Source organism: Colobus angolensis, unplaced genomic scaffold (genome assembly GCF_000951035.1).
Source record: "Colobus angolensis palliatus isolate OR3802 unplaced genomic scaffold, Cang.pa_1.0 Scaffold106, whole genome shotgun sequence".
NCBI classification, from domain to species: Eukaryota; Metazoa; Chordata; class Mammalia; order Primates; family Cercopithecidae; genus Colobus; species Colobus angolensis.
In genome coordinates, this window is record NW_012111586.1 from 3,066,654 (window position 1) to 3,080,900 (window position 14,247).

At 43.3% G+C, this 14,247-nt stretch overlaps 1 protein-coding gene and 1 pseudogene across 1 annotated transcript in view; both read right to left on the minus strand.

Moving 5' to 3' along the window:
• The window catches only part of EIF2B3 (eukaryotic translation initiation factor 2B, subunit 3 gamma, 58kDa), a 142,799-nt gene extending 129,255 nt beyond the window's left edge, over window positions 1–13,544 (minus strand). The window contains exons 1-3 of the mRNA XM_011947164.1: window positions 13,153–13,544; window positions 8,347–8,503; window positions 5,638–5,783 (exon numbers count right to left, since the gene is read on the minus strand). Of these exons, the coding sequence (XP_011802554.1) occupies window positions 5,638–5,783; window positions 8,347–8,494 (294 nt within the window). The 5' untranslated portion in view covers window positions 8,495–8,503; window positions 13,153–13,544. The remainder of the gene's footprint in view (window positions 1–5,637; window positions 5,784–8,346; window positions 8,504–13,152) is intronic.
• Window positions 13,545–14,050: 506 nt separating this feature from the next.
• Window positions 14,051–14,247, minus strand: part of LOC105515368 — a 1,026-nt pseudogene continuing 829 nt past the window's right edge.

The window sequence follows — 14,247 nt, forward strand, 5'->3', positions numbered from 1 at the left end:
CACACACACACACACACACACACACACGTTATTTATTTTATATATACATATTTTGAGACAGAATCTCCCTCTGTTGCCCAGGCTAGAGTGTAGTGGTACGATCTCAGCTCACTGCAACCTTCACCTCTAGGGCACAAGCAATCCTCAAACCTCAGCCTCCTGAGTACCTGGGACTAAAGGTGTGTGCCACCATGCCTGGTTAATTTTTGTATTTTGGGAGCAATATAGTGAGACTCCCTCATCTCAACAAAAAATAAAAAGTTAGCTGGGTGAGGCAATGTACGCCCATGGTTCCAGCTACTCAGGAGGCTGAGATAGGAGCATCGCTTGACCATAAGAGGTCAGTGCTGCAGTGAGCCATGATCACGCCATGGCACTCCAGCCTGGGTGTCAGAACGAAATCCTGTCTCACAAACAAAACAAGTAAAGAAAGAAAGAGGTTGGAGCCCTTGTACACTGTTGGTGGGAATGTAAAATGGTATAGCCACTGCAGAAAATAGTATGGCAGTTCGTTAAAAAATTAAACATAGAAATAGCATACAATCCAGCAACTACACCTCTCAGTATAAACCCAAAGAACTGAAAGAGGGTCTCAAAGAAATATTTGTACATCCATATTCACAGCATTATTCGCAACAGCTAAAATGTGGAGGCAACCCAAGTGTCTGTGGATGGATGAATGGCTAAGCAAAATGTGGTATATCCATAAAATAGAATATTCCTCAGCCTTAAAGAGGAAGTAAATTCTGCAGAATGCTACGATGTGGATGAACCTTGAGGATGTTATGCTAAGTAAGCCAATCACGAAAAGATAAATACTGGAGGTGGAGGCGGGCAGATCACTTGAGGCCAGAAGTTCAAGACTAGCCTGGCCAACATGGTGAAACCCCATTTCTACTAAAAATACAAAAACTAGCCGGGTGTAGTGGTGTGCACCTGTAGTCCCAGCTACTCATGAGGCTGAGGCACAAGACATGCTTGAACCCAGGAGGCAGAGGCTGCAGTGAGCTGAGATCATGCCACTGCACCCAAGCCAGGGTGACAGAGCGAGACTGTCTCAAAAAAAAAAAAAAAGACAAATACTGTATGATTCCACTTACACGAGATACTTAGAGGTAGTCAAAATCATAGAAACAGAAAGTAGAATGGTAGCTGCCATGGACTAGGAGGAGGGGGACGTTAGTATTTAATGGTAATAGAGTTTCAGTTTTACAAGATAAAGGTTATAGAGATGGAGGGTGGTAATGGTTGCACAACATTATAAATGTGCTTAATACCACTGAACTGTACACTTGACCCGAATTCTCTTCCCATTACCTTATGGAATTCCCCATATATTCTCTAAACTAATAAGCAGCTGTACTCCAGAAAGCAACACACTCAACATTATTTTATTGGAAGCCCCCATCCTAATCAGAAGCACCCAAAATCCACTTGAGAGAAAATACAGAAATGTAGGAAAGGAAGGCCAAAAGTGAATGGAAATGCCTATATACACTGCGCTGGAGGTCCTGGCCAGGGCAATGAGACAATTTTTTTTTCTTTTTTTTTTTTAAAGAGTCAGGCATGGTGGCTCACGCCTATAATCACAACATTTTGAGAGGGCAAGGTTGGGGGTATCACTTCTGTCCAGGAGTTCTAGACCAGGCCTGGGCAATATAGTGAGATCCTGTCTCTATACAAAAAGAAAAGTCCAGGTGTGGTGGTGCATGCCTGTAGTCTCGGCTACTTGGGAGGCTTAGGTAGGAGAATCACTTGAGCCTGGGGAGGTAGAGGTTACAGTGAGCCGTGATTGAGCCACTGCACTCCAGCCTGGACAACAAAGTGAGACTCTGTCTAAAAAAAAAAAAAAAGAAAGTAGCCGGGCATGGTGGCACATGCCTGTAGTCCTAGTTACTTAGTTACTTGGGAGCCTGAGGTGGGAGGACTGCTCGAGCCCAGGAGTTTGGGGTTACAGTGAGCTATGACCACACAACTGCACACAAGCCTGGGTGACAGAGTGAGACTGTCTCAAAAAATAAAATTAATGTAATTTAATTTTTAAAAAGAATAAAGATTAAGAAGGAAGATATAATACTGTTTTTATTTGCAGGCAATATGATGATAAGGTCCTAATCAAATCTATAATTTAAAAGGTCACAGTGCATAATGCCAAAATACAAAAATCAATTGTGTTTCTATATATACACAATAAACAATTGAAAATAGAAAAAATACCAATTACAATATCATTAAAAATATTTACCTAGGAATAAATTTATCAAGACATGTTCAAAATCTCTACATTGGGCTGGGTGTGGTGGCCCATGCCTATTATCCCAGCCCTTTAGGAGACTGAAGTGGGAGGACAGCTTGAGCCCAGGACTTTGAAACTAGCCTGAGCAACATAGTGAGACATCTCTACTAAAATAAAAATTTTAAAAATTAGCTGGGCATGGTGGCATATGCCTGTAGTCCCACCTACTCGGGAGGCTGATGTGGAGATCACTTGAGTCCAGGAGGTTGAGGCTGCAGTGAGCTTTGATCACACCACTGCACTCCACCCTGGACGACAGAGTAAGACTGTCTCAAGAAAAAAAAAAATCATCACTGAAAATTACAAAACTCAGTTGAGAGAAACTAAGGGAAACTTAAATAAATAGATACACAATTATGTGTTACTTAATGACAGCGATATGTTCTGAGAAATGCATTGTTAGGTGATTTCGTCGTGCAAACATCATAGAATGTACTCACACAAACCTAGACAGTATAGCCTACTACATACCTAGGCTATATGGTATAGTCTATTGCTCCCAGGCTACAAACCTGTATAACATGTTATTACATACCATAGGTAATTGTAACACAATGGTAAGTATTTGTGTACTTAAACATATCTAAACATAGAAAAGGTACAGTAAAAATATGGTATTACAATCTTACGGGACCACATATGCAGCCAGTCATTGACCAGAAATCATTATGTGGCACATGACTATATATACCATGTTCAAGGATCAAAAGATTCAATATTAAGATGTCAAATCTGAGCTGGGTGAGGTGGCTTATGCATGTTAATTCTAGCACTTTGGGAGGCCAAGGTGGGTGGATTGCTTGAACCCAGGAGTTCAAGACCAGCCTGGCCAACATGGTGAAACCCTGTCTCTATAAACTACAAAAATTAGTCAGGTGTGGTGGCACACACCTGTAATCCTAGCTACTTGGGAGGCTAAGGTACGAGAATCAGTTGAACCTGGGAGGTGGAGGCTGCAGTGAGGTGGTGCAGTGAGGAGGTGCAGTGGAGGTGGAGATTGCACCACTGCATTCAGCCTGGGTGACACAGCAAGACTCTGTCTCAAAAAGAATACAAAACAAAGACAAAACCATAACATCTACACAAAGGTCAGATGGGCAGAGATTTCTTAGACTGGACACAAAAAGCAATAACCATAAAAGACAAAATCAGTAATTTGGATGTCATTGACATTAAAAACTTTTCTCCAAGAGACACCATTAAATAAAAAGACAAGCCACAGACTGGCGGAAAATATTCACAACACATATCTCACAAAAGACTTGAATCTAGACTATATTAAGAATTCCTATAATCAATAATGGAAAGGCAAACAACTCAATTAAAAAATAGACAAAGGCTTTGAACAAACACTTCATGAACATATATAAATGGCCAATAAACATATGAAGAGGTTTTCAGCATTATTACCATCAGGGAAATGTAAATTAAAACCACAATGAGATACTACTACATACATACCTACTAGAATGGTTAAAATGAAAAAGACTGACAACACCAAGGGTTGATGAAGACGTGAAGCAAACGCAACTCTTATAAACTGTTTCATAAAATGGTACAACCACTTTAGAAAACTGGTAGTTTCTAATAAAGTAAACCCTACAGCCGAGAATATTTTCACAAAAAGACCTGCAGAAAAATGCTCATAATAGCTTTATGCAAGATAGCCAAAAATTAGAAACAACCCAAATAACTGTCAATAGGACAGATAAATAAATAGTAGTATATTCATTCAATGGAATACTACTCAGCCTAAAAAGGAACAGATTAGTTGCACTTTCAATAACATGAAAGAATCTGAAAAATACGTTGAACAAAAGAAGCCAGAACAAAACTGTATGATTCCATTTATATGAAGTTTATAAACAAATAAAATTAATATGTAGTGATAGAAACAGAAGAGTAGTTAACTCTGAAGATCGAATACTTACTAGAAAGAAGCACAAAGGAACTTTCAGAGGTGATGGAATTGTTCTAGATTCAGATAATGGTAATCTAGGTGTATATTTAGTACCTGTGCATTTTACTGTGTATAAATTATTCCCCAATAAAAGGGGTGAAAAAGTCATGTATTTGCATTAATTTTTTGTTTTATAGTATAAAAGTCAGTTGAAAATAACACATCCTTTTAATCACCAGAAATAACAGAAGAAAGTTTGTCTCCCATTTCAAGTAATATGGCAACATCATGATTGAATTTTTTCCAAAGAAAAACAATTTTAGAACAATCTACAGTGGATCTTTCTCAGCTTTTGGGCCACCAACCACTGGGGAGACTATGTTCTCATATCTACATGCTCCTTAGTTTCTTAACCAAAGGTGACTAAAGTTCAAATATTACATGGGAGGTCTATGAATTTTTTAACGTTCCTTCGTGCTTCTTTCCAGTCAATTCTCAACTGCAGAGTCAACTGCTCCTCTGATTTATATATTAACATTTCTTGTTCATGAACTTCATATAACACATTTAGAGTGTATCTTTTTTTTTTTTTTTTTGAGATGGGGTCTCGCTCTGTTGCCCAGGCTGGAGTGCAGTGGTGTGATCTCGGCTCACTGCAACCTCCACCTCCCGGGTTCAAGCGAATCTCCTGCCTCAGCCTCCCCAGTAGCTAGGATTACAGATGTGCGCTACCACGCCCATCTGCTAATTTTTGTCTTTTTAGTAGAGACAGGGTCTCATCACGTTGGCCAGGCTGGTCTCAAAACTCCTGACCTCAAGTGATCCACCCGCCTCGGCCTCCCAAAGGGGTTACAGGCATGAGCCACTGCGCCTGGCCTAGAGTACGTCTTTTTTTTTTTTTAAATAAAAATGTACCATTACTCAAAAACATAGGAAACCAGTGACTATGACAAATGAATGTCTAAATCTTTCCTAGTAACCAAATCAAAGAACAACTAAAGAGTACATGACTAACAAAGTATGTGATGTAAAAATATATTAGAAATAAAGTTTTGTAAACTATAATGCACGGGGGGCCAGGCATGATGGCTCACGCCTGTAATTCCAGCACTTTGGGAGGCTGAGGCGGGCAGATCACCTGAGGTCAGGAGTTCGAGACTAGCCTGGTCAACACGGCGAAATCTCGTCTATACTAAAAATAAAAAATTAGCCAGGCATGGTGGTGTGCGCCTGTAATCCCAGCTACTTGGGAGGCTGAGGCAGGAGAATTGCTTGAACCTGGGAGGCGGAGGTTGCAGTGAACTGAGATCACATTACTGCACTCCAGCCTGGGTGACAGAGCAAGGCTCTGTCTCAAAACAAAACAAAACAAAACTATAATGCATGCATTGGATAGTATTTCTCTTCAATAAACAAGAAGAGTCAAAAAATCGCTTTTCACCTTAAGTTTTGGATATATGTAGCGCAAAGAATCTGCAGTTCCCATGTCAGCATCATCAGGAATACACACAATATCTGGCTTCATTTTCATCTTGAATTCTGCACATAGAGCTTTTTGAACATCCCTGGTTGTAATCACAATGACTTCTACAGGACAAAAGAAAAAAAGAAAGAAAAGCAAAAACTTATTCATGTAGACAGTGGTTTCACTATTTCAATTAGATTTGGTCTATTTCTAGGTATAATAACAACTGCTAATTTTATTGCGCCTTTTCAATGTGCTTTACCTGCATTCCCCCAATTAATTCTTTTTTTTTTTTTTTTTACAGACAGGGTCTCACTCAGCCACTCAGGCTGGAGTGCAGTGGCACTATCACAGCTCACTGCAGCCTCAACCTCCCAAGGTCAGGCAATCCTCCCACCTTAGCCTCCCAAGTAGCTGAGACTATAGGCATGTGCCACCATGCTTGCCTAATTTTTGTACTTTCTGTAGAAATGAGGTTTTACTCTGTTGCCCAGGCTGGTCTCCAACTCCTGGGCTCAAAGGATCCACCAGCCTTGGCCTCCCAAAGTGTTGCAATTACAGGCGTGAACCGCTGCGTCTGGCCTCCCCTAATTAATTCTTACAGCAGTCTCATCTTATAAATAAGGAATCTTGGATTAAAAGACATGCTGGCTGGGCGCAGTGGCTCATGCTTGTAAATCCCAGCACTTTGGGAGGCCGAGGCAGGCAGATCACTTGAGCCCAGGAGTTCAAGACCAGCCTGGGCAACATGGCAAAACCTTGTCTTCACAAAAAACTTCAAAAAACTGGAGGTTTAGGTGGGAGGATTGCTTGAGTATGGGAGGCAGAGGTTTCAGTGGGCCAAGATCACCCCACTGCACTCCAGCCTGGGTAACAGACTGAATCTCTCTCAAAAAAACAAACAAACAAAAAATCAGGTCTATATGAATGGTGCCCACACTTTAATATATTATATGCCACTTCTCCTTGATATGAAGAATTCAGAAGAACGTTCATCAAATATATAAATGGGAAGAAATACAAAAAACACTTTGGGAAGCCAAGGCGGGTGGATAACTTCAGCCCAGGAACTCAAGACCAGCCTGGGTAACATGGTGAAACTCTGTCTCTGCCAAAAAAAAAAAAAAAAAGAAAAAGAAAAAAGAAAAATTATCCAGACGTGGTGGCATGCATGTAGTCACAGCTACTCAAGAGGCTAAGATGGGAGGATCGCTTGAGCCCAGGAGGCAGAGGTTGCAATGAGCTGAAGTCATGCCACTGTACTCCAGCCTTGGGCAAAAGAGCAAGACCCTGTATCAAAAAAACCAAATGGGGCCATGTGTGGTGGCTCACGCCTGTAATTCCAACACTTTGGAAGGCCGAGACAGGCAGATCACTTGAGGTCAGAAGTTCAAGACAGGCAGATCACTTGAGGTCAGAAGTTCAAGACCAGCCTGGACAACATGGTGAAACCCTGTCTCTATTAAAAAAAAAAAAAAAATAGCTGGGAGTGGTGGTGCACGCCTGTAGTCCCAGGTACTTGGGAGACTGAGGCAGGAGAATTGCTTAAACCTGGGAGGTGGAGGCTACAGTGAGCTGAGATCACATCACTGCACTCCAGCCTGGGTGACAGTGAGACTCCAACATTTTAAATCTTCATTCAATACAAAGAAAGAGCTATTAAGCTACCACCCCTTCCTATTGGAGGCAACTCTAATAATGGAATGAACACTGGATCACAAGACTGGGCCTCAGGCTTTGGCACCCTGATTTATTATATCTAAATATAGGACACCTCAAACTCAATGTGACCAAAGCTGAACTCATTATTTTAATGAAGATAAAATTCATTAAAACCTTTTCCTGGCCAGGCATGGTGGCTCACACCTGTAATCCCGGCACTTTGGGAGGCCGAGGTGGGTGGATCACAAGGTCACAAGATCGAGACCATCCCAGCTAATACGGTGTAACTTCGTCTCTACTAAAAATACAAAAAATTAGCCAGGCGTGGCACACGCTGTAGTCCCAGCTACTCAGGAGGCCGAGGCAGAAGAATCACTTGAACCTGGGAGAGGTTGAACCCTGGCAGAGGTTGCAGTGAGCCGAGATCGTGCCATTGCACTCCAGCCTGGGTGACAGAGCAAGACCCTGTCTCAGAAAACAAAACAAAACAAAACTGTTCCTTGTCTCCTATTCCTTTTCCTACTTAATGTCATAACTATCTACCTAGTTACCCAAGCAAAAGTAGAGAGGATCACTAGACTTTAAGGTTCTGGAAGTCAGGGCCTGAGCTGTCTTTTCAATTCTGTACCTCCATGCTTAATACAGAACCTAGTACTTACATCAAAACACAATTTAAAACATATATATATTATGTATCAGATAATACAAATATTACCTGGTACATAATAGACTCTAAGTACTGACTATGAGGCATTTAAGAGTCTCAATCTGCTCTTTCTGATATCCTTACAGGGTTCGTCTTGGATCACTGTGGACATCAGCTCCATAACGACAACACTTATTGCTATCGTCTCAACCTTTTTCACACAGCAATAGAGTACTCCTACATTCCTTATTTTAAAAAGCCAGTCTTCAGCCAATGAGTTCTAGTCATCCTCTCTCACTCTCATAATGCTGACAAATTATGGGGATCAAATCCCCTAAAAGTTTTATGAGTTCACAGCTCACTTTGTCATAGCTCACCTTCAAATCCAACACGCTCAAGCAGGTTCAATGGGTACCAAATTAAAGGTTTGTTCCCAACTGGAAGCAGAGGTTTGGGAATGCTGGAAGTTAGGTCTGTCATCCGAGATCCTCCACCTACTGCCATCACTACTGCTTGAAATTCCATTTTTACAAACTGCAAGTACAGAAAAAACAATTAACAGAAAAAAACCAATGTAACAAAAATCAAAGCACACACAATACTAGGCTATTTTTATTTAGGTTACTGATACCCACTATGTCAAATGCATAACTCCCAACTCTAGCAATCAGAGTAAGAAAAGCTTAGCTGCAGATAAACATTATGTCTACCAATATGTATTCTCAGTTCTATCCTTGGTAAAAGTGGGAGGATAGGAATGAAGGGCCCTTGCCCTTGAGTTATTCACAATTAAGTGGAGAAGACAAATTCAGTAAATCGCAATATATGTCATTAGTGCCACAGCAGAAAAATATCCAAGATATAGTGGGCATACAATAAAAGGAACACCTAGTTGTCATTGAAAACACAGGGAAGGTTTTAGAGGAAGTGATGCTTGAGCTGACACCGAAGAAGTAAGAGTTTACGAAGTGGGCTTCTGATGTGTGAATTTTTATTCTTTGAAAATATTAGGCTGGGTGAGGTGACTCACATCTGTAATCCCAGCACTTTGGGAGGCTGAGGTGTATGGATCACATGAGCTCAGGAGTTTGAGACCAGCCTGGGCAACATGGCGAGACGCCATCTCTACCAAAAATATAAAAAATTAGTCGGGCATGGTGGCTTGTGCCTATGGTTCCAGCTACTTGGGAAGCTGAAGTGGGAGGATCATTTGAGCCTTGGAGGCACGTGTTGCAGTGAGCCGAGATTGGACCACTGCACTCCAACCTGTGTGACAGTGAGATCCTGTCTCAAAAAAAAAAAAAAAAAAAAGAAAGAAAACATTAAAAGATGTCTGACTAGAATTAACAGCAGAAACACAAGCATGTTAGGATTCTGAAAAGTATGAAATGACTTAAGACTCCTCCAATAATTCAGCCATCGGCTCATCTTCTTATTCCTCCAATTTTTAAAGATATCACTATAAACACAAATGTAGGCTTGTATCTGAACCTAGATTTACAGAACACAATTATAAAAACAAACCAAATGGTTAATGCCTTTTTTCAAACTCAAGGTAATAAACAAACCTATTTGACTTTGAAAAGAATATCTTTACAGAAACTACCACAGAACAGAAGCACAGTAAAAGGTCATAAATATTTATTTATTTATTTATTTATTTTTGGAGATGGAGTTTCACTCTTGTTGCCAGGCTGGAGTGAAATGGCGTGATCTCGGCTCACTGCAACCTCCACCTCCCAAGTTCAAGCGATTCACCTGCCTCAGCCTCCCGAGTAGCTGGGATCACAGGCATGGGCCACCATGCTCAGCTAATTTTGTATTTTTAGTAGAGATGGGGTTTCACCATGTTGGCCAGGCTGGTCCCAAACTCCTGACCTCAGGTGATCCACCCGAGTCGGCCTCCCAAAGCGCTGGGATTACAGGCGTGAGTCACCACGCCCAGCCTATTTACTTATTATTTATTTAGAGACAGAGTCTTGCTCCATTGCCCAGTCTGGAAGTGCAGTGGCACGATCATGGCTCACTACAGCCTCAACCTCCTGCACTAAAGCAATCCTCCTGCCCCAGTCTTTGGAGTAGCTGGGACTATAGGTGGGTGCCACCATGCCTGGTTTTTTTTTTTTTTATTTGTTTGTTTTTGAGATGGAGTTTCTCTTTTGTTGCCTAGGCTGGAGTGCAGTGGTGCGATCTCAGCTCACCGCAATCTCTGCCTCCTGGGTTCGAGCGATTCTCCTGCCTCAGCCTCCCAAGTAGCTGGGATTATAGGCATGTGCCACCATGCCCAGCTAATGTTGTATTTTTAGTAGAGACAGGGTTTCTCCATGTTGGTCAGGCTGGTCTCGAACTTCCAACCTCAGGTGATCAACCCGCCTCAGCCTCCGAAAGTGCTGGGATTACAGGCGTGAGCCACTGCACCTGGCTGCCTGGGTAATTCTTTTAATTAATTTTTTATAGAGATGGGGTTTCACTATGCTGTCCAGGCTGGTCTCAAACTCCTGGCCTCAAGCCTCCTGCCTGGGCCTCCCAAAGCGCTGAGATTAGAGGCATGAGCCACTGCCCCTGACCGATCTTTATTGATTTAAACTGAAACTACTTTCTCTGACTTACAACAATGATGTAATTTTAAATGTGTTAAAATGTAACATTCAGAAGAAACAATGTATTCAACATCAAATTACCAAATAACTTGTTGCAACTTTACTAAAATTATTATTACTCCTGGGCCCAGGTACATCAACATCTAAAGTGCAGCGCTTAACACCTACTATACTCAAGGCACAAAGTGAAGGCTCTTGCATAACATTCACAATGTAAAGATATGGTCATTTAGATTCTAGCAAGCATTGCCTCAGACTGGAATTTAATTTCATTTTGGCATTACATAACATCCACCACGTCTAATGTTATTATGAAAAAGCACTGGACGCTTAAGAGTCAAAAGATGGGCTGGGCGTGGTGGCTCACACCTGTAATCTCAGCACTTTGGGAGGCCCAGGCGGGTGGATCACCTGAGGTCAGGAGTTCAAGAGCAGCCTGGCCAACTTGGTGAAACCCTGTCTCTATTAAAAATAATTTTAAAAGTAGCCAAACATGGTGTCAGGTGCCTGTAATCCCAGCTACTCAGGTGGCTGAGGCAGGAGAATCACTTGAACCTGGGAGGCAGAGGTTGCAGTGAGCTGAGATCACACCAGTTGCACTCCAGCCTGGGCGACAGAGCGAGACTCTGTCTCAAAACAAATAAAAATAAAAAAGAGCCAAAAGATGGCCGGGCATAGTGGCTCATGCACCCAGCACTTTGGGAGGCGAAGATGGGAGGATTGCTTGAGCCCAGGAATTCTAGAACAGCCTGGGCAACATGGTGAGACCCCATCTCTATAAAAAATTAGCCAGGTGTGGTGGTGCATGCATGTAGTCCCAGATACTTGGGAGACTGAGGTGGGAGAATCACCTAAGCCTGGGAGGTTAAGGCTGCACACCACTGCATTCCAGTCTGGGCAACAGAATAAGACCCTGTCTCAAAAAAAAAAAGAGTCAAAAGATGAGTTTGAGTCATGATTCTGTCACTCATAGGTGGTGTGATCAGGGGCCTGACATTTAAAACTCTCAGTGTCCTTAGCTTCCAGAAGGAAGCCTGGTGGTTAGGTCCACAGACCATAGAGTCAGAATGCCTAGGTTTGAATTCTAGATCTACTATTTATTATTAGCTGTGTGAACTAGGGCAAACTAAACTTTTCTATGCCTGTTTTTGCATTTTATGATGGGGATAATTACAGTTTCACTTCACAGAGTTGTTGTTAAGATTAAATGTTATTCTGCGTAAAGTAGACAAAATAATGTCCATCCCATGAGAAGCACTATATTTGTATTTGCTTTATTAGACAGAGACTAGATCAGGGAAAGCCTTCCTACTAACTGAACATGCTGCTTCATAATTCTGGTCTCTGCACTGCTACTGTTGCTTCCTAGTCTGCCTTCTCTTGCATCTAGTAATCACCTATTAAACTCTGAAGACAGCTCAAGAATCCTCTTGCCTACAAAGCCATTCCTAACCATTCCCACCCCTCCAGAAGTGACTCCTTTCCCCGAAGTGCTTCCACTCTGCCATGTGCAGATCATCTTAGCCTTTACAGGGTTTCATTGCACATGTGTTTAAATGTCTACTTAAGTATAACATTAATGTCTCTTAAATGTCTATATAAGAGTCTAAGAGTGACTTTCCTGGACTGTGTGTGCATCATCACTGTATTCCCACTCAGATGCCAGAAATCAGAGTGGAATGAGGACCTGTGAACTTCACAACTGTGTAAGAGTCAAACTCAAACATGTGCACAAGGGCATTAGAATCCAGGTCACTAGGAGCTGAGGTTCCAGCTCTCAAGGAGGCCCTGGGTGAAGAAAGGCAACCTAGGAAGCATGAATAGTTACCAAGAACATAACTAATCATGTTACCAGACAGACTGTCAAATGCTCATGTCACTGCCACGACTATGGGTGACGGGAATCGCTGCCTCCCAAGCTTTGGAGAGGGTGCTCGCCGCATCTCAGACTTGCCTGCATCATAGCACTCATGCCTTTTCCAGTTGTAAATAGATAAGAAAACTGTATCAGAATTGGTTTGTCATTGCACGTGTGCTGCCTAAGGCAGAGACCTTACTGCATTCCTCCTTGTATTTCACTGCCCTGCATCCAAACAACTAAAGGAAGGCTGAATAAATGAACGAAGGGCTGGGGTGAAAGAGTGCAGGCACAGTGCTAAAGGCGTCTGGTACCTGTCTGGTGCTCGCTCGCTAGCTGTGACTTTAAGCAGAACCTCCCCTCCCCGAAGCTTCCTTTCTTTTTTCTTTCTTTTTTTTTTTTTTGAAACGAAGAGTCTCACTATGTTGCCCAGGTTGGAGTGCAATGGCGCGAATTCGGCTCACAGCAACAAACGATCCTCCTGCCTCAGACTCTCGAGTAGCTGAGATTAGAAACTTAGTTTCTCCATCTGTTGCATAAGGTAGTTGGCTCGGATTTTCCCCCAACCTCCGGTCTACTTCGGACACAGCTACACGGTTGGGTCCAGCAGGGAGTCGAGCTGGCAACTTCGGGGCTCAGCACCCACTCCTACCCCTTGGGGTCCACCTCTGCCCAGTTCGACATGCCCGCCTCCCTCAGATGAGTGGCCCAACCGCGCTGCTCACCCGGGTCAACCAGCTCGTGCGCGGCCTGGCAGGGCAGAAGTCACAGCTATACCTCAACTGCCCGCACGCCACGACCGCTCCCAGCGCTCTCCACGCCGCCTCTGACTGACAGCCCAATGGCGCAGGCGCGCGATGGCCGAGAAACTCGATGGAACGCTCCGAGCAGACCCACGGAGAAGGGACGAGCGCCGAGCGATGGATGACAGAGGGGAAGCAAACGCCACGGAGAGGAGGGGGCGGGGCCGAGGGGGCGGGGCCACCGAGGAGCACTCGACACTTGTGTCCCTCCGTCCATTAACACATTACCAACGCCTTTTGAGTGTTCCTCCCAGTGCAGGGTGCCAGGAACCCAGACGGAACAACTCAGCCTTTTTCCTCAGGGAGTAAGTCTATGACTTGGCTCCGAGTACATTCAGTGAAAGAAAGCTCATTGGGAGCCGCAATTTTGGCTAGCTAGTGAAAAAAAATCACCGAATGTTCCTGCAGGGGTTGCCAGGGCTTCCTATTTGTGAGACGTATAACAAGGCCACTCACATTAACTTTAGTCATCAAAATGGGGGCGGCTGGGCATGGTGGCTCATGCCTGTAATCTCCGCAATTTGGGAAGCCGAGGTGGGAGGACTGCTTGAAGCCGGGAGTTAAAGACTAGCCTGTGCGAGAGAGACTCCAGTCTCTACAAAAATAAAAATTAGCTGGGTAGTGTGTGCCTGTAGTCCCCGCTGCTCGGGAGGCTGAGGTGGGAGAATCGCTTGAGCCCAGGAGTTCGAGGCTGCAGGGAACTATGATCGGGCCACTGCACTCCTCCTGCCTAGATGACAGAGACAGACGCTGTTTTTTGTTGTTGTTTGTTTTAATTTAGTTTTTATTTCATAATCATAAACTGAACTCTGCAATCCAGTTAGGCATGGAAAGGAACAAGGCAAACGTGGAACCCAAAGGGAACTGCAGCGAGAGCACAAAGATAAGATACTGCGAGCAGGCCGGGTGTGGTGGCTCACGTCTGTAATCCTAGCACTTTGGGAGGTCGAGGTGGGCCGATTGCCTGAGCTCAGGAGTTCAACATCAGCCTGGGCAACATGATGAAACCCCATCTCC